This window comes from Tripterygium wilfordii, chromosome 9 (genome assembly GCF_013401445.1).
Source record: "Tripterygium wilfordii isolate XIE 37 chromosome 9, ASM1340144v1, whole genome shotgun sequence".
Taxonomy (NCBI): domain Eukaryota; kingdom Viridiplantae; phylum Streptophyta; class Magnoliopsida; order Celastrales; family Celastraceae; genus Tripterygium; species Tripterygium wilfordii.
Window position 1 is genome coordinate 335,985 of NC_052240.1, and position 27,517 is coordinate 363,501.

At 36.3% G+C, this 27,517-nt stretch overlaps 5 protein-coding genes across 5 annotated transcripts; all 5 read right to left on the bottom strand.

The window, feature by feature from the left end:
• Positions 1-144: 144 nt before the first annotated feature.
• On the bottom strand, positions 145-10,249 carry LOC120005445 (N-alpha-acetyltransferase 35, NatC auxiliary subunit-like). The gene is made up of 16 exons (XM_038855070.1): positions 10,007-10,249; positions 8,969-9,036; positions 8,057-8,212; positions 7,336-7,503; positions 6,694-6,844; positions 6,019-6,098; positions 5,082-5,354; positions 4,836-4,979; positions 3,828-3,962; positions 3,434-3,532; positions 2,270-2,326; positions 1,724-1,928; positions 1,290-1,408; positions 961-1,029; positions 555-653; positions 145-471 (listed from the first exon to the last, which is right to left on the bottom strand). The coding sequence occupies exons 1-16, from the start codon at positions 10,122-10,124 to the stop codon at positions 232-234; spliced, it is 2,181 nt and encodes a 726-aa protein (XP_038710998.1). The 5' UTR covers positions 10,125-10,249; the 3' UTR covers positions 145-231.
• A 455-nt stretch (positions 10,250-10,704) lies between these two features.
• Positions 10,705-13,296, bottom strand: LOC120006311 (probable glycosyltransferase At5g20260). The gene is given in 4 exon segments (XM_038856321.1): positions 10,705-11,485; positions 11,979-12,100; positions 12,103-12,332; positions 13,161-13,296. Coding segments are annotated over 3 exon segments (1,017 nt in total). The 5' UTR covers positions 12,320-12,332; positions 13,161-13,296; the 3' UTR covers positions 10,705-10,807.
• Positions 13,157-13,698, bottom strand: LOC120005407 (probable glycosyltransferase At5g20260). Its single transcript, XM_038855032.1, has 2 exons — positions 13,429-13,698; positions 13,157-13,324 (listed from the first exon to the last, which is right to left on the bottom strand). Exons 1-2 carry the CDS (start codon positions 13,696-13,698, stop codon positions 13,157-13,159), a joined length of 438 nt encoding a protein of 145 aa, XP_038710960.1.
• Positions 13,699-14,695: 997 nt separating this feature from the next.
• Positions 14,696-16,506, bottom strand: LOC120006472 (heptahelical transmembrane protein 1). The gene is made up of 3 exons (XM_038856524.1): positions 16,197-16,506; positions 16,022-16,114; positions 14,696-15,656 (listed from the first exon to the last, which is right to left on the bottom strand). Exons 1-3 carry the CDS (start codon positions 16,427-16,429, stop codon positions 14,933-14,935), a joined length of 1,050 nt encoding a protein of 349 aa, XP_038712452.1. The 5' UTR covers positions 16,430-16,506; the 3' UTR covers positions 14,696-14,932.
• A 934-nt stretch (positions 16,507-17,440) lies between these two features.
• Positions 17,441-25,009, bottom strand: LOC120005548 (probable sucrose-phosphate synthase 1). Its single transcript, XM_038855236.1, has 13 exons — positions 24,682-25,009; positions 24,438-24,527; positions 23,388-23,629; positions 22,854-22,917; positions 22,037-22,735; positions 21,511-21,627; positions 21,269-21,400; positions 21,004-21,180; positions 20,173-20,226; positions 19,996-20,058; positions 18,954-19,892; positions 18,620-18,747; positions 17,441-18,022 (listed from the first exon to the last, which is right to left on the bottom strand). The coding sequence occupies exons 1-13, from the start codon at positions 24,862-24,864 to the stop codon at positions 17,743-17,745; spliced, it is 3,168 nt and encodes a 1,055-aa protein (XP_038711164.1). The 5' UTR covers positions 24,865-25,009; the 3' UTR covers positions 17,441-17,742.
• Positions 25,010-27,517: the final 2,508 nt, after the last annotated feature.

Here is a 27,517-nt window from a genome sequence, read left to right on the forward strand (position 1 = left end):
GCAAAAATGAAGGCAAACTAGAGGGGGGGGGGGGAATGCAACACAAACCTACCTGCTTTATTGTTTTTATTTTTCTTAGAACAGTTTATTATACGAGTATTAAGTTTAAATCATTAAACGAAATTAATATGTTACAGTTGCTATAACCCCCCCCCCCCCCCCCCCCCCCAATCAATCGCATCCGAAGCCTATAATGCTTTCAAAATTGGGGAGGATCACGAAGATAAACTTTCAAGATCTCTTGATAACGGCAGTAGCGAGATACGGATGGTGGATGAACTCAAAGGAAAGCTTTAGTGATGGGTCAAGAGTTCCTTCCCTGCAAATGATGTTCAAGGCGATGCCATTGTGCTCTGCCACTTGCTCTAGTCTCTTGAGTTCTGCTAATTTTTCTGGGTCATTTGAAAAACTGCTTCTGACCTCTTTTGCTATCCTATGAGCATCTTTAAAGTAGTTGTACCTGACGAGGGTCTGGAGATTTGACAGACAAGCCGACTCAGTGTCAGAAGGTCACCGAATAAGAAAACATTAGCAATGTGACATGGGATACTCACGGACAAGCGCACGTATGATGTGGATTCTTGGAATGATGAGTATGAGATGTGATCAGGAACGCAAGATTTCAGTAGAAGCTCGAAATGTTGAATGAATCTCTGAACAACACAAAAGGCATGAGTCTGAGCAGGCTGAAATAATTTAATCAAACTGTAAACTTAAAACTAAAATTTGTAGACAACTGAATGGCTTTCGGGTTTAAGAATCCACCATAAAAGATATTATTTTAGGCTATACACTATTACACTATTCTCCTAGGTCGCTCGGCCGGCATCAATTCATCCACATACCAGGGACTAGGAGCTTAAAGGAAAATTGCATCTCTGCTTAAAAATATAACCACCAAAGTTTACACCATTGCAAATAGACCTTAAAAATACTAAAGTTACAACAGATGTAATGTACCTCTTGCTCAGAATTAAAAGGGCTTCGACTCTGTAAAAGCATTCGTTCATTCCTCAAAGCAGCAAACATCTAGAATGACAGACAAATAAAATGAGAGTGAGTTGAACAATACTGAAGCAGAACCTTTAAAATGAGATCGTGGGATATATTTTACATAACAAAATGTTCATTTAAACATTAGGAACAAAAAAAAAAAGGCTGTTTCAAAATCTCGAACTATGCCCGACTTACAAATGCACAAGTATATCAACAGGCAGGAACATAAAACCTATGTGTGCCACATCATAATGGTATTACTGAACAACATAATCATCGTTTAAAAAACTTACCATGGAGAGCCCTTCGGCAAGCAATATATGGCACTGTAGAAACAAGACAGCTGGTGGGATATGAGCTTCCCTTGCCACAACCTTTGGTGAATCCTTTTTTTTCTTTCCTTTTCGTTTAGCTGATGAAATGAAGTACACGAAGATATCAATGCGCTCTCACAAGCCTTATATCTGGTGTCTCCAATGGAGAAACAACCAAATGTAGGTCTAAGGAAAAGTTTCAATTCTAATAAACAGCTTCTGGGTGTCCATGCATGGAGCCCAATCAGGAAAAGTTATTTGTAGCCTACTTAGAGGCTGCATGAATCAAACAGTCAGAAAAATCTATTGCTGTTGTTATTCATTTTTTCAGTGTTTTGGATGCTACTCGAGTGTGAATTTGAAAATGATCATTATCAGCCTCGAAAAATGACCAGCAAATTGGATGTACTTACTGGTGCAATAACTCGCCGTCATCTTAAGATGTGTTTTCTCGGCAAGCTTGATCAAGACAACATATAGATACCAGTATACCATGCAGTATTCACTAGGGGAATAGAGTTCTAACTCGAAACCCAGAATGATAAAACGACAAGCAATCCAGTATGTTTGTTCTTCTACCCAAACGAGGATGTGTTTCAATATTTTCACACATGCATTCTGCAAAACCAATAAAATTTTAGTAACCCAAGTACTACACCAATAAAAGAAAGGACATGAAATATTCAGAAAGCAGAATAACGAGGGAAAAAAATGAAACTAAAGGGAAAAGCAACACTAACATGTATATAATAGATAACTTCCAACTCTCCACATTACCATATTATGAATTAATATTGCAATATTAATTCAATATTGGATTATTGGAATTATAACAATATTGGAATTCTAAAAGTCGACGGATCCATACTTATCAAGGACAGTGCTAGCAAGATCATGTCTGCTTTATGTTTCATTAAGTTGTCTGTTGTGCGTACTATAATAACTGGCAAGTAACATACCTCATCACTTGAAATTTTTGAGCCTTCCTCCAGCTCCTTTCTGAGAGCAAGCTCTACCTGGTAGACAATGAAAACGGGGGCATAAATACATGAAAATAAGTCCTGGTGTCTGTGCCTATAAAGTCCAAACAGAACTTCAATCCATTTGACACATTATGCCACCCGTATGGGACAATTACATTGATTAATAAAGGATTAGTTAGCTCCTTGAGATCAATGTCGTAAGGATTGACAGGCTAACTCAAATGAAAACCAAGTAATCTATTTCATAATTTTACAGGAAAACTGAATCTCCATGGGAAAAATTAGAGTTCCAAATAGATACAGGATGGGGATGGGGTTTGAATTATGTGAATTAAATATAATCACATAAACACTCAAAATATGGTAATTTCAGTATTACAAAAAAAAAATGAAACCAGAATTAATTTCACAAATTGATTGCAAACTAGAAGGGTTGAGGCATCCAAAAATATTTTCACAGAAGACAGAAAGAGGTAAATTCAGTATTTCAATCTCACTGACGGCACATCAAAGAATTAATTTCCAATGAAAACTAATGACAAAAGTGAACTCCATATATCAAGGAAGGGTGATCAATGATTTCACAGACTAGTCTTCTCCGTAAAGAATCTTTCCAATGCATAAGCACTAGAAGATACCCACTTGGAATATTATGAAAGTAGTATTTAAAAGGAGCCACTGAGGAAAAAAGTTCCAAAAATTGCAATAGTTTCTTCTAGCAGCTTAGAGGGGCTTACCAATCAATAAATTAAACAGTGTCACATTGTGGACTAGCAGCATTTTATGGGCTTACCAATCAATAAACTAAACAGTGTCACATTGTGGACTAGGCGACTAGCAGCTTTTATGGTTTACCAATCAATAAACTAAACAGCTTCTTTTTCAAAATAAAGACATTTATCGTGAAATTTACCTTTGACAAAATGGAAAATGTCCAACAGTAAAACAAAGAATGTAGAGAAACGGTTCAAACACACACACAAACAACTCTCGTGCACAAGACTCCCGCAGTGGGTGGGGTCGGGGATAGGCAGGATGTAAGCAGACCTTACCCTATGTAATATGTCGAAAAGGGTTCAAAACTAAAGAAAAAAAAATTCATGACATTCAGATTGTAAATATCAGACAAACGTTACAAACCTGCATATATATAACACGCCAATCCTGCAAAATTTTTCCAAGCTTACGCCTTTGCCAGGCGGCATTTGTACAAAGAATCTTGAGCATATTGATCACTAACTGCATCACAAAATGGTATTACAGACATATTAGATGACGTGCTATCTGTGAGATGCCACAAGAATACTAAAAGCTATTATCCGTGCTGTAAATTGTAAAAGCACCATGTCAAACATAAGTTAGATTACAACAGGATGTATCCCTGTTGGGATGGACTTTTATTGCGTTGCGCATTCCAACTAAAACCAACTAGCAGAAACAACAAAAAGAGATGAAATAAAATAAGAATGTTATCATACAAGTACACTAGAAACAGAAAATTAAAGATAGCATTATGACAAAGGGTAATTGATACCTGTCCAAGTTGTACAATGCATTCATTTTTTTGAACATGATGATTCTTCATTACTTCAGGCAATGCTGAAGATTTAGTAATTACAGCAAAGATAGGATCACGGCCATAGAGTTTTCCATCTTGAACCAGGAGCACCTGTTTGTAAGTCACCAACAATTAGGATGCTGAAAACATGGTTGCATAAACCAATTTCATGCCAATGGGAACAAAATGAACAACACGATGAACCAAAGAATTTTATTATGCAATCACTAAGCACAACAAAGAGGTATTTACTTCAAATAAAGAAAACTTCAGGTGCTATAGCAGCTCTAGCACTGTGTTCTTTCTACTGCAAAGAAATCCAATTTCAACGGGATGCATCACACTATAGTGAACTAATTTATTGATTCTCTAGTTATAGGTCTTAGTTTTCCTCTTTTCATACAAAATTTCCTACCATGAGGCATATGTTGACAAAGAACAATCATCAGTCTAGGGACAGTGACACCTCCATGCACAAAAGTCTGTAGTTTTTCTCCTTCACAGGCATTGCCATTCACCTCCTCCCACATTTAATTACCATCTAAGTGCTACAATATTCACATCCACATGACAAGTGACTAGCTAAAGCTCTCCCGAAAAACGAAAGACCAAGGGGGAAAATTACCATTTCAACCAATGAGCTCAAGCAGTAAATCATGGTACAAACTATAAAATTACCTGTAAGTTCGTATCAAAGCATATAGGGACTTGGAGTGAAATTATTTCAAAAGTCCTTTCCTTCAGTACTTTTTTATAAGTTATGCTATCAAGCTTTCGCAGTTGACAGCACATAACAATTTGTTTAACAGTTATTTTATTTCAAAATTTTGAAACAATGACATCAAAATGAATGCTCCATTAACAGGAACCAACTAGAAGCATCTACCATATAGACATAACAAACATTAAAAATGGGTGAACAAGTGTAAAGAAGGGAGAATATTGATCAATTCATGAAAACAAGGGAAAGAAGAAGAAGTAAACCTGGAGATGAGCTCTTGCAACCAAATCTGGTTGTGATTTTTGGAACTGAACCACAAAACGCAAAACATCTTCTAAAACCGGGTCCAATGCATATGAACATATAACATTAAGATCATGGAGAAGTTTCTCAAAATATTCAGTAGCCTGGCAAATGGTAACGAAAAAATGTTATAACCTCTTCTTTTTTTTGCAGGACCTATAAAAAGAATTCAAATAGCTGGATGTATCAAATTTAAAAATTCTCACCTTTTTCCAAGTAAGAATTTTAATAGCACGAGGAGGTGTTGGGGCAGATAACCTGCTGTTTAAACTAGCATCAAATCCAATTGGTTTAAGACCAGAGGCAGTCGTATTATTTTCTATCCTGTCTTCACAAGTCCCATGAGCACTAGCCCTAAGGTATTCAGCCGATTTACGCATGCATTCTAATTCTGACATGCAGAAGGCTATATGTTTTCTTGCCAACTCCAAGCCTCTTCCTTGAGGTCGTCTCATACATGTAAGAAGATGGAAAAAATGCTGAAAGGAAAGGAAAAAAACAGTTATAATACTATCTAAACAAACAAAAATTATTTTTACTACGCCTAATGGGAAATTTTCTGTTTTAAATAATACAGAATGCCACAAACAAGAAATAAACATATTTGGTAACTGGCGCATAAAGTACAAGATTACTAGAACAATACAGAAATTAAAATGGAAGGAAATAAAAAGCAAGTGCAGAAAATGGAACTAAACCCTCGCCTGATAATTAGAAGTATTGACTAAGTAACAACAAAGAAAAAGTAATTTCGAAGTTGAAGAACAGATACCCCTTAATTATTTTTAATTATAGCAATAGATGCATGTTGACAAAGTTATGGCTATCATATATATGTTTGGAATGCAATATTATGAAATACATGTTTGTTGTACCATAGGCTTTAAAATCTTATTGACACAATAATCTTATGCGACTGAAGATAGGCTCCATGGATGACCAAAAAAAAAAAGTTGAGGAGTGCATATGCCTGCTTCAGTTGTAAGAGTCACATGCAAGCAAGATCTAGTCCGACCTTTTTATCAAGACCATGATCACCATGTAAAGAGATAAAACATTCATGGAGTTTTCTGAAAGTGGATAAAACAAATAATTATGAACAGGCGACACAGACCACATAATGGAGTAAACATAGGCTAAGACCTTACGAAAGCGTAAGCGGCATAACAAAGCTTTGCAATAGCCTTCTTCCAAATCAAGATTATTCTGTAATGGCTCTATATCTGCATCAAAGTAGCCACACAATAGGCAAGAAAAATGTTATAATACATCTTTCATGTTGTCTTAAAATGGTACTGGCAGCAATGTGAAGGAAAAAATGTCCAACAAAAGTGCCATAAATGAACATAAAATAAATCATTCAAGAAAACATACACCAGCAACTATACAGAAATTAGTTTATTTCATCTCTTACCAGTAACTAGTGGAAACAAGAATGGCATGATTATCTTTTTTAAGTGGCAAAAGGAAATCATGCATAGTTAGTAAAGCAACTAGTAACTTCACTTAAAATTTTTGCCAGCATCAATTAATAAGCCTTTTGAAGCCAGATATATTCTTTGAAATTACTCATGGTACCATGAATGGAAACAAAACACCACTAAATTTCATGATACACAGTTTACTGATAATATAATATAAGGTTTTATTCTTTACGTAATTTAAATTGCAATGCTTCCAATACGTAAATCGTAAACACTTATGCGAATATGATTTGGTAATATTGAATTTCATCTAAATCCAAATATGACCCTTGGCACATTTGAAACAAAACAAATTAGGAAGAAAACAATATGGTTCAAAATGACAGAAAAATACTCTCAATGTCTCTCTTTTTCGATGATGAGGCTTTAGAGGCACGCAATTGGCGCGAAGTTGTTTCTTCAACAGCATTTAACATTGACAAACACTTCTCATCTCCATCCCCATTCAAAGGAAGACCATATGACATTGTAAAGATATCCTCTTCCTACCAACAAAAGTTAGAAAATCAGAAAATGGTTTCATCCCTTAATTTTCATTGCAGTACTGATGAAACTCAATGAAATTCATAACAATTTTCTCTTAACTATTCTGGGTAAGAGAAAGAAAATTGCCGACATAACAAGCCATTTTGCCAACAAGCAAAAAGGAAATTACATGAAAAACAAATTTGTATAAATTTCTGACTTTTTTGTTTGTTTTTTCCTTTATCGTTCAGACCAAGAAAATGTTGTGATTGAGGAGAAAATTGGTGTTCTTAGGCAGGAACGTTCTTCTCTTAATATCAGAGTTGATAACAGCTTGCTTAATTTAATCCGTAACTAGTCTCTTTTTTTTTACTGCAGATCCACAAATAGCCAAAAAAAAAAACGAACACTGCTCGAAGCTAATAAGTTTCAGGCTTTCAGTAAAAGTAAACAGGCATTAAGTCATTACTAAAAACAAAATTGAGTTGATAGAGCTGTTTGAATACTTTACTTCATGTGTTCGTGCATCTGAAACAACTGAAACAACTGCCTTGCATGTTGCTCGTATGACTTTGCAATAAGAATGTAACAAGGCATGTGAAGCTGTCCTGTCAGGTCGCAGAAGATAGATGCAAGCAAAGACAGTTTGTGCCAATGAGTGACCCTTGTGCCATGTGGCCTACCATAAAAGATGGTTATTCAGACAGATACAAAAGAATCAGTAAGATCTATCAGTCACAACAAAGACACAGAACACAAATTAACAGGACACACTGACAATAAACCAACAAAACAAATGAAGATATATATATATATATATATATATATATATATATATATATATGTGCAAGGTTACACACACATATATCTATGCTAGTTTACATATACAATCAATTATCCAAACAGCATACAATATTTTCTTCACCAAAACCTTACACTTAAATATATTCATGGAAATTTTTACAGAAAAAAATTCTAACAAAAGATATAAGTGAAAGGCTGAAAGCATTATCCTAGTAAACTGCATAGAGAAATTCAAACTAGAATTAAGGGAAATGGATTCCTAAGGGTGAGATTGAGTGCGAAAAACAAAAAAGAGAATGAAACTACTTTGTTAATTGATTATCATCCTTATTCTTTACAACTTCTAATTACAAATATGAATAAATTAAAGTAACTTGTACACTGCCGAAAAATAGTGAATTTACATTGTAATTCAGTACTGAAAATACCTCACATGCTAGAAGATGGTCCATGATGTCAATTGTGCACTGCACATCAACAGTCTTGTCATTGCTTATAGGAATTGGAGCAGCACCATTTTGAATGGCTTCATCTACAGAGTAGTATTTGAAAACAATACCCGAATCCATCTTTGGGTCCATTATCTAATAATATTGCAAGCACAAACTAGAAAGAATCAATTAAAAAGATCAAATCTTACCAGGCAAGTACAGAACGAACAGATAGCATAGATGAAGTACAGAACTACTGCTACTGACTATGCTAGAAGAAATATGTACTCTTTGCATCCAAATCCAATATATGGAAAATCACCCAGTGGTAACCATAAAGTATGAAACAGAAATATGAGATCTATGTAATTTGAAAAAAACGAATGAAACCTATAAAACCACAAGCCGATAAAGTCTACAGACAAGGTTTACTCACTGTGCTGGAACTCTCAATTATCACTTGTGCATACCATGAAAAATGCTGTTGGAGAGTTTGAGCAATGCACTATGCATTGCGAAAACTCTCTTCAAGCAAGGTAGAACTTCCCAACAATGCCTATATGAAGGAAAATACTCCAGAAAGATATATGCAGCAGAAAGATATATGCAGCAGATATATCAGTCCTAAATCACTTAGACTGGATGCAGCATCAGTGTTACAGAGTCAAACTTCAGAATTTACTTTAATCGATAAATCCAGGTTGAGAATATGGAACCTCTCCCAGGTTGGGCCGCATTGGACCCACCCCTTTAGAGTAAACCCCAGATAATCATTATTTATACACTGCAGACTCTGCCTACACTTAGAGGCACTTAAACTGGGTGTTCTTCCCTTTATTACCTTCTTTTTCTTAGACTGAAATGTAATAGGAAAGCCAGCACACGTAATCAAGATACAGGATCAAATACCTCTAAAGCAGACATTGCAGCAAAAAGATTGAAGTTTTCTCCACGAACAAGCTCACCATCTTGAAGATCTGTAACCAATCAGTCAAAAGTTGTGTGAGTTGAACCTGAATCTAACTAAGTAATTACTCATATATCAGAGTGGCAAGCCAGCGAACAAGATACCAGACTCAATACCAAGAATCAAGCAGCATCAAGTATGCTTTAAAATCCATGTTTGCATCACAAATTTCATATGAATAAGAAACTCAGAGCTGGAAACAAAAGTATATGAATAAAAACCAACAAATTGAAAGCATAACCCTCTAATTTAATAGTACAGATATGTAAACAAAGAAATTTATTCCCCTCCCTCCCACGTTGAAAACTCCATAGCAAGGTGGAGGTCAAAAAATTTCCCCGCCCCCTCGAATTTATAAAAACTACAAAACTTTCCGTTTCAAACTCCAAGTACGGCCTTAAGGACCATTGTTATCATCCCGCAATCCCAATTCCCACACCCATCATAGAGGTACATTGATGTGGCCATGGCCTACCTCATTCTAGGCAACTAGCTTTTGGGGATAGTTTTTCTTGTGTGTTGTACCAATGGTATTAGAACATTCTCCAAGTTCCAAGTTTCACTACTAGATTAGGACAACTAACAGAGGACTTGGAGAGAAATGAGAACTGACAGACAAAGAGATGGGCTTCCTGGCGTCCAGTGGGCAACCACTGATAATGGAATTTTGTGATCCCATAGGCCCACATCAACTATGTGAGTTCTCCGAATCTTTCTACCAATCGTATAGCCAACATTTCCCAGTGTTAGGTTTACAAATTACCATCCTTCTTTCCTCCAATGATATCATGCAAATCATCATTGAGAAAATAATCCAATTACACATTCAAGCTTCTCTAATCAGATTTCGAACTGAAGCTAATCAAAAAAAACTAGTACGCTAGCTCAGAAATCTCATTATCCATCACTTGCTTCCTTTTCTCAAAACTAACAATAATAAAAAGAAGAAGAAGAAGAAGAGCGAGTTAGGGAGGATCGACCTTTACAAGCTGCATCGAGAAGAGGAGAACAGTCGACCCACACGGTATTCTCGCTGGCGGGGATGGAGGAGTTCTGGAGAACGTCAGGCTCCACGGATGCCTCCTCCCCTGTAACCATTGTTAAACTGTATGGAGTCTCCGTCTTCACTTTTCAGAGACTCGTAAACTTATTGGTCTTTTGGTGGATGCTCTGCTTCCTAGTCGGAACCCCATTATATGGGCCCGAGGGGTTTACGGTACCTTATGGATCTGACGAGGAACCATGTGTCTGGTATATGTAACGGAATTAAAGTTTACATATTATAATTTATTGGTAAGTGTACATTGTAATTTAGTGGTAATGTCAGCTGAGTTGAAACCGGTTTCTGAATGACTTGGATGATAGTTTAGTGAGTGAATTCTCTAGAGTCAAACCGTATAGACTTGAGAAAGTCGAGCTTAGAACACTACCCTTATAGCCACATAGTCAGTAAGACTAAGACAGAAGGGAGATACAAATCCAGGTCAAATTCAAGCATATTTAACACTACTAGATATCAAGTGGCAGATGGGAGATACAAATCCAGGTCAAATTCAAGCGTATTTAACACTACAAGATATCACACTTGATACGAATCTGCAAAAAAAAATCACAAAATTTGTATGTAAATTGTTACATATTGGACTTCCCAAAAAAACCCCAGCTTAATCCTCTTTATATTTAAATATATTTCAATATAGAAAACAACTGAAATTACATGTAGTGGGTGGGTTTCAATCCCAATCTGTCTAAAGTGTCATTATATATCATACATAAGTGTGTCATGAAGCCATTAAAGATGGGAGTCTAAAGTTTAGCCTCCTCAGCCAAACAGAGTGAAGCATCATATGAATAACATCAAAAGGCTGGGCTGGTCTATTCACCACAAAATGCCTACTCACTTGTCTCACCCTCTTTTGCATCTTCAGATAGTCCTGATGAGGAATCCCTTCCAAAATTGTCCTAATTTCTGGTATTTTCGCGGACGGAATGTGTATTGAGAACTTACTCCAATCAAGAACATCACTGAATGGCAATGCATAATTATCAGAGATTATCACAGGAACACAACCCACTTTCATTGCTGTGACCACTCTAGGACTAGCTACTTCATACCCACTTGGGGACAAACAATACTTGCTTTGTGCCATTGACTTGAAATAGTCCTTTTTGTTCTTAAGGTACTCATGGACCTGAATTTCACTGTCATTTTCCTTCCAGTGATCTAATAAAACCTTCCTTATATACCCATGGGCCCCTCCAGCGAAGAACGCCAAGATCGTACGATTGTTGGGGCTCAGACCTTTCTCACCGGCAGGGGTTAGCTTTCCGCGAGGGAGGTTGATTTCTGGTATTGAGACATCTCTCTGGGGCTCAAAACCTTCTGTTGTGTTGGCATTGCACAGAGCTCTAATGAAATGCTTGTACTTCTCAGGATTAGCCTTTGAAATATCTGGTGCCTGAATCATAAAAGAAAGACGTTAGTGGGTCATGTGCAGATTGAATGCTAAATATTAACACTAAACTCTTCGCATACTAGCAGTATGAAATCTTACTATGACGACTCGTCGACTTCTGCCACGAACGTTAAGAGTGGGCTAGTTTCAAGGAAAATAACCATTCAAACACCTAAAAATCTACGCGAAACTAAAGACATACGATTATCTAACTAAAAACAACTTCTTTCCAAACCATAAACTTCTGGGATAGAGTGTGGTGATTGCAGCCCACTACGATCCTATTCAAATGGCCGGATGGTAAGATGGCTTAGTAGATTTTCATGGGTAAGGCCGACAATGGGACGGGGAGGGGCGGTAAATTCGAACTCTTGAGGAGAGGGGAGTGGACCAAGTGATTATCCCTTACCTTCACTTTGACATTTAATCAAACACTTTGTCTTCACACGAGAACATCACATTAACTAACAGTAAAAGAAGAATATTGTGTACATACCCAATCATGACAAGAAAGAAGGAAATGATCAGCACCACTGCTTCTGTTCCAATAAGGATACTTCGCAGCAACAACATCAACATAATCAGAAACCACGCGCTGCAGCTGGTCTCGTTTGTAGTGACAAGAGGCTTGTAAAGGTAGCTAATGATATTGACGACACTAATTGGGATCAAGAAAGCATGCGCCTCGTCAGGATTACGAGCAATGAAGCGGCTGTTCTCACTCTCCATCTCGCTCATGAACTGCCCTTCAATACTGTAGATGTCGTTCGTCGGACCACCGTGGGCCAACGGCAGCTCTCCTTCCCTGTACACCCACACCTTGAATCTCTTCTCCATCTCTATATGACTCCTTTAATTATCATGTCAAAAAAATCACTTGAATTAGTATTTTGTAAATGCATGCGTAATTATCTTACTTATAATGATGGACTAAGCAAACCTTCTCTTTAGCTCGGAATTCTCTATAGTTTTCAATTCATATATAATGGCATAAGTAAAGTACAAAAATTTTTAAAATGAAAAAAAAAATCGTAAACTTTCTACATTTTAAACGAAATACAAATCACTCCAAGAAATTTCTTGGATGTAGATTATCATACTCTATCAAAACATCTTGGTAGGTCGTAGGGTGTTAAATCGTAGAGTATTAATGTGCATAATTAAATTTTGAGATGATTAAGCGGATTCATCTCCAGCCAATTCTACGAGGATTAGAATCGATCCTCTCCAAATGCCCCCACATATCATAAAGTGTGAATATAACATGTTGAACTATATACAAATAGAAAAGTCAATGAATTAATTCTCATTAAGTGGAAAATTGGTGCATTATTTGGAATAATAAATGGAAGTAAATAAGTAATTAAGAGTTCATTGCCTGTTGAATACTCAACCAGGATTTAGAGGTCCTAATGGCTTTCCAGCAGAATCTACACTAGCTAGTGAGTATTAGGATTTAAGACCATAGACATTAATTAACAAAACCCAATTAATTTGCACAACTTAGAGGTATTGATTTCTATTACATTTAACTTATCAAAGCAAATTAATATAATTAACGTCTCTCATTTATGCATTAATTAAAAGAGACATAAAACAAACAACACAATACAACAGTAACCAATTTAAAAAAGAGAAAAAAAATATATATATATATATTAAAAAATTCAAAACTTACTGATGAAAAGCATATGGATTCCTGTAAATTGATCCTCTAGGAAAATAAACATGTTGTTTCTCCCATGTATAGTTATAGTTCTTCTTTATCAAAGAAGCTTCGACTATCGCTGCACGAGCTCTGGCTAATCCTTCTTCAATCCTCTCCACACTATTCTTCTCCTTCTAATCAATCAAAACCCACGAAAAATAAATAAAATGTACACAAATATATATATATATATATATATATAATCAAAAATTATCTAAAAACAAATTTCCACACTCACTTTCTTAGACTCATCGAGGTTTTTGAAACTGGTGCCATTAGTGATGCTATTACTAATAGAAGTTGGCGGCATGGGAAGAGGAGATGACGATGATGGAGAGGATGATGATATGAAGAAGTTGGTGACAAGAGTATTGTATATGTTTTGGTTCAAAGAAGGTAAGTAGAAGAGAAGAAATAGAGCAAGAAGGAATGTTAAAATTATGGAAGCAAACCCTACAAAACTCATTGATGATGATGATGATGATCGAGAAGCAGAAGTTGCTGCCATGGAATATTTTGATTAGTTTTTGGCATTCAAGGTTTGGTATGTTAAAGAGACGCACGTTAAGAGAGAGTTATAAATGGATTCAATATTTGTGACCAACTTAAATTCTATGTTTACTAGTATACCCTATCCTTACCCATATAGGACCTATACATAATATCGGATTAATTCACTGAAAATAATAAAATCTTTGGGATTATTTTATAGATAATATTCGTCACTTGGGTTTAATTGCTTTTCTTTTTGGAGGATTTAATTATGATAATTTAATAAGTAATTAAGGTGCAATGCTGTAATTTTACTAGTTTTTATATGAAAAGGAGACGATTTTAATTAATTAATTCCTTTAATTTGAGCCGGATTAATGTGATTTAATGGCATATTGACTTGGGACTAATTGACTAAATTTATTAATAGTGCATCGACTCTAGCCTTATATCTTAATCCTCCTCCCCCTAATAAATATAATTATTGGATTAAATTTAATTTTATGTGGATTGCTGATTCTAAAAGAATTTAAACAAGCATATGTGGTGTTTTCTTTCAAGAGTATATGACATGTTCTCTTATTAATTTATTAATGATAAAATAGAAAGATTAGTACGTATGCAACCTAATGTGATGTGTTCTCCCTAAGGATTTCTATTGCAAACTTTAGCATTCTAAGGCTACTTAATTGCCATTAATGTGAGATCATAAATAGTATGTACATACACATTCACTATATTGCATGTCTTGAGACTTTTAGTCCTTCCATTTCCACAGCTGTGCCCAGCTGATGATATATATAGTTAAGTTATCAACATTTCGTGTCTTAGTTCATGTGAGATGCATCATATATTCTGTATAGTGTACAGTTCAACTTCTCATGTCGTTGGATGAGAAATTTATGTGCGCGTAGGCTGGACAGTCCAAGTTTAGACTAATGTTAACTATTCAAATGGCAAATTTATCTTGTGTTGTTCTAAGTTATCAAAAAAAAAAAAAAGTATAATCGTCATATATAATTTGTTCATGGCATTGAAAGATTTGATGTAAATACAATCAAAAGAGCCTTATAAATTATTGAAATCACATCTCTATATTTGTAAGTGATTTGGTTTTTAGTGATACAAAATATAACCATGCATTCACTTATTATATAAAAAAAATATTTGGAAAAAAAAAATCCAAACTCCGGCTTCTCATACACTAAAAACATGGGCCTGGTCCAACATAGAGGCCCAACCCACCGGGCCTAGCTTTGACAGCCCATACGGTCTCTCCACTCCAAGAACACAAGCGTGGCCCCATAATGCGCCAAAGCACCAAACACAACGAACACATGAAAAATCTGATGACTATGTCCAGCAAGATCAAACCATCCCGGCTTCAACCTTTCCGGAATCCGACTGACGTAAAACCCAGTTCCACCCAAGTAAAACAGAGCCATGGCGGATTCATACGCCAGCGTAGTATTTCTCTTAGGATTATCCCAATTAACCACCGTAGCATGAACAGCAGGAAAAACCCCAAACAATCCCATTGAACAAAACAACGCCGCCCGAAAAGCTCTGAACTTTCCGGACGATAGAGAAGGCGAAAGCAGAGTGATTATTGTGAAAATCCCCATCAACGTGATCCCGCCGAGATAGATGAAATGCCAATGTGGGTGATCACATTGGAAGATATAGTAGATTGGAGGGAAAAACGAGGTGATGATCATGACTGTGATTCCTACGTAGTCGATTCGGAGTAATCGGAGGTTTAGTTGGTGAGAATGGCAACAGAAAAGGTGGCAAATGCTGCTTGAGAGGAGGCAGAACATTGAGCCGGATAAGAAGACGTAGAATGGCCATCTCGTGGTGGGTGTGATTGGGGAGGTTGAAGGATCAATTGATGATGGTGGTGGAATGTGGTTTGAACTGTAGAGATTTAGCACAGATGTGTTTGTTGCGTCTCTGTTTTTATGACTAATTGGCCTGCAAATGAACAAGCATTTAGAATTAGCCCTGTTTGATTGCTATTCAGAAACAGTTATGATAAGAATAGCAGCTGTTATTCAAGTTGAGTTATAGGGGTTAGGGGGGCTGGAATTAGTCCAGCTAATTCCATCAAATCACCACCATTCAATGTATGAATGCATTGGGTTTGACAACACAATATCTCACCATTCAATGGTACAGATTTGATGGAATTGATGGAATAATTCCAGCCAATCTATTTCCGAGTTATAGACTCAGGATTTCATGTATCATGTATGTGAAACATGTAGACTTGACAACTGTGCTCTGATTTTTATCATTTTCGTTTCAGAAAAACTAAATTGAGGAAATGTTCAAGAAACCTGGGAAATAAGCCAAGCAGATCCACTAACTGAGGAACTTCCACAACATTCGCCAGAGTCAATCCCAGAAACAGCAAAAATCCAATTAAATGCCTACACAATCAACACAAAATTAACCCAAAACCCACATAAAAAAATTAAATAATCAAAATTTACTACAAAAATATTCACTTACGTCCAAACATTAAGCGTCTCGTTGTGCCACCGGAACACACTGAACAGAGCTTCCTTGAGAGACCACTCGGCTCTGTAATACGTCAATATGAACTCATTGTCCTTCATATACTCCGGCAGCTCCCAAAACGACACCAAATTCCGTCTTTTCACTGACTTCTTCTGCTGATCTTTAATCTGGGTGTGTTCCATTTTCCTCTGTTTTCTTCTATGCCAAACAGGTTTAGAGCTCATGATCTATCTGTCTTTACGGTTTCAATCCTGACGGGTTGGGGTTAGAGACGTGTTTGGTTGGTTAATATATAGGGAATTGTGATATTTGTCTTGCGTCTCTGTTTGTGAGCCTTATTAAATGCAGGATATTGGGCAACTGCAACAACCAACTGTACCTATTTAATTGAAGAGAGACTGCTGCTGTCTCCGTCCATTCATTGCTTGCAAAGAATTCCAGTTGTCATTTAGCTGTTAGGTTATCAATAAATTTTGAGTGTGGGCACATACCAAGTAATACATGAATTATTTCAAAAGGTGAATTTGTTAAGAAATCCATACAGATATTGTGCCAAGATCCACATTTCTTTGTTTTTCTTGACCGTCACCCTTATTACTTAAGCCCAGAAAACGCCTTAATGGATATTTGTAATATTATCCTCTCACACGATAATATTATCTGCTCTAGGGTTCCAATCATTGTAGATACATCGCGCCACTTTGACTACCCTGCAGACTCTTTTTGATGGGTCTAAGTACCATGTACGATGATCCATGAAGAACAAATTCATGCGAGCCTGTGACTCAGAACGGATAATATCTTGAATGTGTTCGGGTTGTGAATTTCAACATAATTAAATATATTTTAGTTTATGATGTTTCATAAAAAAAAATGTGCAATTTAGATGGTTGAATATGAGTGATGTTTTCCCATCTTGTGGGATGAGTAGACAACCTTATACATGCATTTGGGTGCATTTGGGTTTTCCTTTTGATTTCGTCAGTTTGGGAAAAGCGAGAGTAGGTAACCATACTTGGTGGAGCACCGGCCAACCACCAGAGGAATGCACTTGTAATTGTTTACACACTTTGTCCATGCTTTTGTATGTATGATGAGAAGCTTTGAGAAGCAAAGAATTTATGGGAAATCAATGAGAGCCTCCCAACAAACACACGGTGGGTGTCATTGGTGACTCAGATAACTCATCTCTGAAAGATTGTCTTAATCTGCAAGGTCCTGATACTGTCTCACAAAAGAAGTTTCAGGAGAAAATACTCTCTTCAACTGGCTTTTGTATAGAGGACCATATGCCAAAACCACATAAAAGATGTACAGAAGCCATGTAAAATAGTCTATATATGATGGTTTTCATTGAGAAAGGCCAAAAGGAGCCATTTCTGCAGGGGAAAACAATCCAAAAGAAGGTTTTAAAATGGGAAATGCTTTCTGGGTTTTTCTTTATCCAGACGATCAGGATGATTATTAACGATAGCGAAATAGACGAAAAGATCCTGAATGGATTCAAACATAGGGGTAGGGTCATGGTTGTGACATTTCAGCCCTTGAGGAGTCCCAATGACTCCACAGCATCACGAATATCAGAACTGCTCCAATCTTCAGGTGTCTGAACAACATTGGGGCTATCGAGTGAGATCACATCTGACAAAGGGTAGCTTCTGTTAGCATGCAATTCCTTACTAGCATTGTTACAAACTCCCTTCAATATAATGCTTTTGTGCATCCCGCCAAGTAACCCTTCGTAATCTGTGTCCCCACATTCTCCGACAAAAACCACCATCTTTGCCAACTCCACGCCCCATCTCACATATAGGTACCTGAAAAATCATCAAATTTCATCACCTGGCATAGACAATCGATTCATTGGTCTTAAAAGGTTCAAATATACATGAGTAATAGTTCGTACTTTTTAGGACCAAGAGATAAAAATGGTTACTCTTGGGAGTTCTCTGGAAGAGGAAGATATTAGAAGTAATTTTTGATTCAAAACAACAAAGTACTATGAGATGCCAATTATGTTGTGCTCAAATAGATCCATAACACTATATGGCATATTTTCATTTTTTTTAGAAAGAGAATGAAAATGGGGAGTTTACAGGGAGGAAAGCATGTCGAATCTCAAACCTTCTGAATTTTCATGTTCCACTGCTTATCAACAGTATCATGCCAGCCCAAACATATTAACAAACATGTTGAATTACACAAGAAGGGGAAGTTTTACAGTTGCTATAGAATAATATTCGACCATGAAATTTTAATTACAGATTACCTGGCTGGCTCTTCCGTTGGATAAACTAGTTCTAAGTAATGATGCTTGAATATATAAAGATAGATAGTTATTGTGAGAATTGAGCACAACATTTAAGCTAATAAATTAAATAAATAAGGAAACATTGAGAAAAAGAACAATATACCTGAGGGCTTGAGAGCGAGATGATAATACAGGAATCACATTCATCCTTGTCCCATTCTGGCAATATATTACATGGCAACGCAAAGCTTGAATTCTCAGCAACTTGCGGAGTTCTTTAACAGTAGGAACCTGAAAAGAAAAGAGACCTGGCTCCATTACACCTTCCTGGGGAAGTTAGTACATATTGCTAAATACTATATATCTGCCTCAAAAGCTAGTACATATTGCTAAATACTGTATATCTGCTTCAAAAGCTTCCCCTCTATATGCAAGCCAACTATATGCCAATTCAAGAGGAAGCATACAGTTCTAAACCGAAGTAAAAGAAATTTTACCAGTCCCGGTTTATGCACATTGAAAGCATAACAGTAATTAGCTGAAAGTTGTTCAGCAGCAGTAATAACCCTCTCGTTATTGACAGCCTTTTTATCATTCACCGAAGCTGCCCACCGAACCAAAGTCTTCCTCAACCCTTCTCCACCCCATCGGTATTCAATGTGTGAGTGGTAATAGAAATCAATAACACTACGACCATCCTCTAGATTAGTTGGATAGTAGAGATCGCTACCACTATTGCAAATAAAAGCATCGAAATCACAAGGGGTGAACCCCCCAGAGACAAGAAATGACTGTATCTCAGAAATGGTCAAGGACGTTGACAATATGAACCCTATGGAGCCTTCAGTCCTTTCCTTTTCCACCGACCCAAAAATCTTTTTAGTGGCTTCAATAAGGCCTTCAATGGTGTCACAATCTGCAGCAATGACAAATAGATTTTTCCTCCTCCTCAAGGCCGGAAACTTACCACTGTTGGTATTTGAATCAGCTTTATCTGGGGACCCAGCCTTCCGGTTATCCTTTTGAATGCCCTTTGACCATGCCAAAACAGCATTCTCCAATTTAGTCTTTTTATCGGTAGAATTTCCTTCAGATTCAGAATTATCATTTCCACTAGCTCCACTTTTGTCTCCATCCAATGAAAAGTTCAAGTTCAAAGACATATCCTGTATGTCTCTCAAAGAATCACCAGGTGAATCTGATTCTGAATTTTCTTCTCCATCGTCACTTCTTTGCCATTGTGGATACCTAGGTTTACAACTGGCGATTCGAGATAAGTAAGTTTTGCAGTGCTCTGGCCATGAAAATAGGTGAATATTCTTCAAACCGTTCTGCCTACATCTTGCCCAAAGCTGCTTATCAGCAACAAGCTTTAGGAGAGCATCAGCTATGGATTGCTGATCATGAGGATCAATCAGAAGCCCATTGTCAAGTACCTGAAAGAATATCTCCAATAAACTAAGAAAATTGTAGTAGAAGTTACTCCAATCAATAATAGATTGTACTTCCTAATCAATATGCTACACCAACAAAGCATACCCGATGTATATCAACAGGACCTCCATTTTTTGTGGCAACAATAGGCAAACCATAAGCAGCTGCCTATTCAATCAAAAAAAAAATGGTTTAGATCAAGTTTTGGAATTTAATAATAATACAAAATAAACAATATAAAGTAAGCTGGACAAGGAGAGTTCATTAGTATAGAAGGTGTACCTCGATTAAGGTGAGCCCAAATGGCTCGATGAAAGCTGGGTTAATGAAAACACCCTGTAGAAAGGTAGGTTAAGAGTGAGAACTAACAAGAAAACCTGAATCTATGTATATATATATATAGAGAGAGAGAGAGGGAGGGAGGGAGAGATTCAAACGGTTAGCACACCACAATACCTGTTAAGTGTTAAGTGAAGTGAATTAAATCAAAATTAGAACTAAACTAGTGGACATATGACCACCGAGACTGAACAAATATAATATAACTACACATCAAAAGAAATTGTAAGAAAGCATTGGTCATCCTCTGCCCTAGGTCACATATCAGTTAAAATAAAACCGAATGTCAAGAATATGTCAATATGGTTTAACAATTATGGAGGAACAATATAATAAATTGTTTACTAGAATAACTGGATGTGCCAGCCGAATGTTGAATTCTCAACAGATCACCAAGATTAAGGGGGAAAAAGATCACTGTTATAAAATCTTATCATGCAAGTAACAAGTGACTCAACATTTATCATTAGCGGACACCCATTATATCAAACTTCTGCTTTCACGAGCTGGATCATCGTACCAATAATAAACAGTATGGACAATTTATTACAAAAAGGTGTTACAAGAGTAGAGCAATTGACATTAGAAGCTGGCACTGAGACGATAAAGAGGAAATGAAATTAAAAGAAGAAAATGAAGGCAGCTAAATCCAAATTACAGAAGGGAATGAACATTGAACAGTTATGATTCTTTAATATTTTACCATTTTTTCCTATGTGAATCTCAATCAAGGAAATCATCAATGTTCAACCTGACACGAACAATGTAACATACCTTTGTCTTTGCTGCTAGGCGGTAGATGTCTGGAACATCAGATTGTTTGTGATGTTTAGGGTACGCCACATGCCCATACAGATCATATTTGTCAATAAGCTTTAGTACTGAAAGAAGCACAGAAGAATTTGTGCTAGACATTTCATCAATTCCATCTCGATTACCCATAATGAGTGTCTGCAACAAAATATATAACCAACAGTCTATGTCAACAACACTGATTATATGCAGGTGCTTCAAGTGAATATTAGAAGATTAAACATACAAGGTTGGCAAGATCTCTCAAAGGGCGGCATTCTCCAAATGCCTTGACCAAAGTCATTATGTTCTTTTTGGGATCTGGCCTAGCAAGGGCAAGTATCATTGGCTTGCGAGGATTGGTAAAGAATCGCATTATCTGCAGAACAAAAAAATTGAAAATTGGCATCAGTATAGCACCTCAAAAGATGTGGTTTTTAAACAGAAAACTAAGAGCAGCAGGCTTGATGCATTAGGGAAAACTAAAACCTCAGCCCAGATGAGGGGATCTGGAGAAGTAGGGTGGTCTTCATTCCATTCTGTTTCACCGTCCATATCACCTTCTTGTGGAACAATATGATGAAACTCCATTCCAGGGGGAATAACCTGAAATGAACTAATTAGTAAAATAGGGTCTCAGAAGTACTAAGGAATTTTCTTAGTATGTCGTCTTCAAACTGACAGGCACAAAGTTCGACAAAGTATAAAAGGTGACTTGAACACTGTTACAAATCCTAAGAACGATGTTGCAGGTCATTTTATTACAATGGCAGGATGTCAAATTTTTCCACCACAGCAACCAGTTTTAGACAGGCACTATCAATAAACCAAGATCAATGCAAACCCCAATCCATCCTGATTGGTTCAACCATAAAAACACGTAAAGACACAAGAGGTCCTCTGATCAATGGAAGTTGAGGACAGGGCAGATTTACTCAAGACCTTTCCACCCCATTTCAAACACCAATAAGTGCAACAAAAGCATCAAACAGGAAAAAAAAAAAAAACTACTTACAGCCATACGAGGCATGAACCTTCCATAAGAGCTCACATTGCGCCTGATTCTTGCTCGTATTTTACGCTCCAGTATTGGATCAAAACCATCGTACAGTCTCCATTGCTCATCTATCTCCTGTCTGGTGCTAGTTATGACAATTTCAGAGGAGTCAAGGGATAACTCTTCAGCCTCTATTCTGCGCATTATTTTGTATGTTGTGTTTATTTCATCCCTAGATAATCGACCTTGTTTCAGAAGTTGTTCCAATTTATCTCGGCCAAGAGAGTGGCCGGTGAAAAGCATAGGCACATTCAAGGCACCAGAAAGAAGAGCAACAGAGTCGCCTGCATCTGCATAATGCCCATGGATGGCAACAGGCCACACTGCTTTCCCACCACCAATTTGCTCCCCCAGGACTTTGGACATCTGTATGATGTGGTTAAGTGCACCATCTACGAACTCAGGGATGTGAGGCCAGAGGAATTCCTTAGCAATATACTTATCTCTAGGCCCAAATGGTATACGAACAATATAAGCACCACTACTCTCCCCCATCTCCTCATCGAAATCTTCCGAGTTTCTTAAGGTCAGCATCTCTGTTGGTTCACCATAGCTCCAATCCACTTCTGGCGATGATACTTGCCTGGTTAGCAAATCAACTCGATACACTCCTGGCATTAACGCCAATGCCCTTGCAAGTTCAACAACATATTTCACCTAAGAATTACAAAACGCTTAGGATATTTAGTTATGAATAACCAAAACAAATTGCATAATACAAATTGACAGGGAGAATATATAAACATTAAATAAATGAGCTACTACTAAATATTACCTGACCTCCCGTATCAGAATCACGACCAAGCTCCATATTTTCACCCCGAATCAGGCCATGGATGCTGCATGGATACTAAATGTCAAAAATAAATAAAGAAAATCGTGCAAGACAGAGAAGTTTATTCTGTACAGCCTAACACTGAGGTATACATACACACATCAGTAATTATCTGAACATGTTTTATTTGCAAATATTTCCATACAAACTGTGCATAGTCATTGCAATATGTCAACAGGTAAAAGGTAAACAATTCTCGTGCACAGACTCCTGCAGTGGGTGGGGTCGGAGTCAAGCAAGATGTGCGCACCCATATACTATGTGGAGAGATTCTTTCCAGGAATTGAACCTATGACCTCTAGGTTGCATCCCTACAACTCTACCACGGTGCCACATGCAATATGTCAAAACGATATAAAAAAGCATGGATTTTTGAAAATTTTAGAATAAAATGTAATAACACAACACCAATTAATCACCTTAAAGTTTTCATGATCATAGTTAAAAGCTAGAGCACTAAAGTTCAATTCATGCCTTATTAGTACAATGTACAGTTTTTTCCCCTTCTGCTGACTAGCCCACATCTCCATTGCTTCGACAGAATTATGACGGGGCAATCTGCCTCTATTGCTCTCACCATGAGCCGATACATCACTTACTAGATCGCCTTTCTCTCCTTCTGATAAGTCTTCAGACATATCCGCAGTCGCTTCTCTACGGCCTCTTTCGCGTTCAATACAACGTTTAGCATTCCTTTGGGCTAGCTCTCCCTCAAGCTATACAAGAAACTCAAATTCTGTTAATAAAAATTCATATAAAGTAGGCAAACATTATGGAATTTAAGTAGGAAAACAACATTAAGAGGCTTGGTTGATTAGAAAGTAAAGACGCAGTGCAGCAGACACCATGTGATGGTAAAGACGGAGTTAAGATCGGTGACAAAATCAATAAATGCGAAAAATACACAATTAGATCATTTAAATTTTCAATAACTCACGTGCCTAAGGGTCTCACAGTAGGAGCTCCTATGTTGCAGTGAAGCTAGTTTACCACTAAGCCACGTGTTCACACTTGCAAACTTTAATCAGTAGGGTAGTAATATAGGAACATCAATCATGACGAAACATACTCCTAAGATTTCTATCCTTGTAAAAAACAAAACATGCCAATTGTTAAAATACACTAAATTTAGCGCCCCCCCACCCCCCCGCCTTCAAGACTGCATTTTTTTGAAATCTTAGAGGACGATGCCCTGCACTCGAATGATAATGTGCAATCACATGAAGATCCATTTCATGCATAACCAAATGCAGATTAAGCCCTTTTATAAATATACATCAATGAGAAAATAACTCATAAATCATCTTTTACACCAAACATGCTTCGATAGCTGACTATTCATATCATCAGGAAAAAGAGAAATTAAATCAATAACATATCAGCTTGCAAACAGCACCACACCTGATTAGTTTAGCAATACGAGACAACTCAAATATAGAACCAAACAAAAGATACAATTAAAAACATGACACAAATCAAATCTTTCAAGAATGAAAAGGGAACAAAAATAAAGAGAGAAAGAACCTGCTTCTTTTGACGAGCGAGGTTCCAAATCCTCCAACACAAGTTCTCCAACCTTGTATTCCTCTCCAGGGGACTCCTCGTTGCCTGGGCCTGCCAATACAAACAAGCCAACAAAAACATATATAGAGACAGATGTATATACAGAAAGATATACAGATAGACAGATGGATAGAGAAAGAGTGATAAACATAGACGAAGATCGTATACAGAAATGTGAATAAAAATAGCAGAACAAGAATCCCACCCGAACCCAGGAGCGGTGGAGATCGGTCTCATCGAATCCGGTGATGACTTCCTCGACGAAGTAACGGGTGGGGCTGAACCTGCCTCTCTCTCTGAGCAAAAGAGACGATTTTGCTTCATCAAGCGGAGGACCCACATCAAGAATTGCTTCCAAGTAGCTACTTATCCAATCATTCCCGGCCATTCACCTCCTCCTCCTTCCTCTTCTTCTGGTTCTGGTGTTTTCTCGACAATTGAGGTGTGTTGTAATAAAAGGAGTAAACTCTGGACTGAATTTGAACAGAGAAGAGAGAGGACTTGAAATGATGCGGAGAATAAGAATAATCAGCCAGTGAAGCTCAGTGCGTGGGTTTAGCAAAATTGAAAAATTAACCCCATAATTTTGTTTTATTTATTTATCATTTAGTTTTACTAATTAGAATAAAAGTGTGGTTATAGTCATTTTTCATGTTCTATTTAATTAGCTAATTAGAACATAATTAGATCATGGTACCTATAGTTGTTTGTGATTATTATTTTATTAAGTATATTATATTATATTATTTATGATTTTGGTTGTCATTTAATGATTAAAGTATTGAGGGGCATGGGTTTCTAATATTACAGATTATAATGAAATAGGTACATGTGCATGCCTTCAATTTACGATTGATTCTAGTAAAAAAAAAAACTAACCTATAATGATACCATATAAATTTGACTTAAGAACATTTAATATAAGCGTAAACACGAATATTAGTTTGCACATTGATTCTTGTAACTCAAATCTTAGAGAAACATTTTTTTCAAGAACAAACACCAAAATCATTAATCCACCTTTATTTATGTAATTATTGAAAAGTTGGGGCCATTAGTTTAAGGTTAGGAATAAAATCTCTTGTCTACTTCTTCTGTTAGATGCTTACAACAACCCTATAAAATGAAAAGGAACCAATTCCCCCATTTTTTCAAATAATTAAATGTGTGCAAAAGTGTCAAGGAAAGTTAATAATTGAATTTTAAATTATTTCAAGCAATTAATTGTCTCTTGTTTTTCTTTTGTGAGCAAGTAATTAAATTGGATTTAATGATTAAAGGAAAAAAATGTTGGAATCGCTTATTAAAAAAAGAAGATTTAGAATCATTCTTGTAATATGCTTTGATAAGGCTCTATGTGCATTTGATTTATGATAATCACTTTCAAATTTTCAAAGGGTAATTTTAATATTCGAATGTACGACGAGTAAACTTGTAAGTGTAGTTCCTGTTAAAAAATGTTAATATTATATATATATATATATACACAATATCAAAACTGTCAAATCAATAGAAAAATATTTCTTTCCTCTTACGACCCAATAAACAAAGTCTAATGTTTAGGGGGAAAATAGTTTGATACACGTGTGACGTTTTTTTTTTTATTATTTACAGATCAAGACAACATACTTCGTACATTAGAGTACACGTGTGCGGTGATTAAAGAAGCTAAACATTTCAACTTAGTTTAATAGTGCAAACAAACAAAAGACAAAATCCTACTCTAGTAACTCTACCATGACCACATAAAATACACAATCAACACACACAATGAAAACAAAATAAAGAAAATAAATTTCTATTGTGTGTGGTCGAGGGATATTTCATCGTTACTATCTTGTTTTTGGACTGTCCATACTAATCATACCTTGCAAGAATGAAACTCTTATCTTAAATTAATGTCTTGCGAAGTAGGGGTTCACTACGGTGATTCACTAACTGTTTGAGCTTTTCCTTCTAATAACATCAAGTCGTATTTGTTTCCTGATATGATAGGTGTTTGTCATGTGAAATCTTAGTCTCCATTTCTATTCTCCGATGTACCAAAAAAAAAAAAGGTAGGGACACAAAAAATTTCATTTCAATTTTAGAAGATGTAAAGTTTTTGTTCAAACTGTTCTGTTCTCATTAAATGATGTGATAAGTAAGTAGTACATTTTATATATATATATATAGCAAATGCATGGGAAAATATGTTGGGATTATATATGAATGTGTGATTGCCATTGTATAGCCTAATTGCTGGTAGTATGTGTACGATTATTATTCTAAAATTGGGTTACGTACAAAAAGTTATGAACATGCATGGAATTTATTTGTTGGTTTCTTCTTCCAAAATTGATGGACAAAAAGACTACTAATTGCATGTGCTGATGTGCCTTTCGATCTTGAAACCTTTGATACCAATAATTAGGTGATTAGTCCTACCTACCTTCTACTTCATGGACTCTCCACAGTCCACAAAATATATGTCAATTTTCATTGTAGTCGCCATTTGAGATCATATCCGTTGATTGTGAATCAAGGCACGAATGTATTCTCTAGTGATTGTGATTTGAAATGTTGATTTCCCAATGAATTTATCCTCAATCTCCCTCCATATTTTTATTGGTAACCGATAACGACATCATATAAACATATTCGTTGGACATTCAATATGAACTTAAACTTGAATCATATGATCTGTCAATGTAGAAATTTTTATATTGTTCTATTAACCCACAAATGTATTGTTGTGGGTAGATGACTACTCCGATTCACATATTACAATTCATGAGATTAAATCAAAATTTAATACAATATAAAATTTTTAGGGAGTGTTTGACTTGATTAGGGATGACTCCTTGAAATATGTGGACAGAATGGGGCGATCCAACTCCATAGAAACAAAGAGTCATAACCCAATATGGACAGTATAACTTATAGTTGATTTTTAAGCTATATTGTTGCCTTATAATTTTTTAAAATCCATTCAAATACGTGGCACTATAGTATACCTTAAAAGTTACTGTCTTAGGAAAAAGTTACTATTCCAAAGGATG

Bases quoted from the DNA above. Each gene is read 5' to 3' on its own strand.
- LOC120005445 (XM_038855070.1), bottom strand. From the start codon at position 10,124: ATGGTTACAGGGGAGGAGGCATCCGTGGAGCCTGACGTTCTCCAGAAC. The intron at 6,845-7,335 runs GTAAAGTATTCA...TTTTGTTGGTAG, and splicing joins CAGATGCACGAACACATGAA to GAAGAGGATATCTTTACAAT. The intron at 5,355-6,018 runs GTCTTAGCCTAT...CTTTCCTTTCAG, and splicing joins GCCGCTTACGCTTTCGTAAG to CATTTTTTCCATCTTCTTAC.
- LOC120005407 (XM_038855032.1), bottom strand. From the start codon at position 13,698: ATGGCAGCAACTTCTGCTTCTCGATCATCATCATCATCATCAATGAGT. The intron at 13,325-13,428 runs GTGAGTGTGGAA...TTGATTGATTAG, and splicing joins ACCTCGATGAGTCTAAGAAA to AAGGAGAAGAATAGTGTGGA.
- LOC120006472 (XM_038856524.1), bottom strand. From the start codon at position 16,429: ATGAGCTCTAAACCTGTTTGGCATAGAAGAAAACAGAGGAAAATGGAA. The intron at 16,115-16,196 runs GTAAGTGAATAT...TTGATTGTGTAG, and splicing joins GAGACGCTTAATGTTTGGAC to GCATTTAATTGGATTTTTGC. The intron at 15,657-16,021 runs GTTTCTTGAACA...GTTCATTTGCAG, and splicing joins CTGCTTGGCTTATTTCCCAG to GCCAATTAGTCATAAAAACA.
- LOC120005548 (XM_038855236.1), bottom strand. From the start codon at position 24,864: ATGGCCGGGAATGATTGGATAAGTAGCTACTTGGAAGCAATTCTTGAT. The intron at 22,918-23,387 runs GCATGAATTGAA...GTATCCATGCAG, and splicing joins CTGTACATTGTACTAATAAG to CATCCATGGCCTGATTCGGG. The intron at 22,736-22,853 runs GTAATATTTAGT...TGTAATTCTTAG, and splicing joins ATTCTGATACGGGAGGTCAG to GTGAAATATGTTGTTGAACT.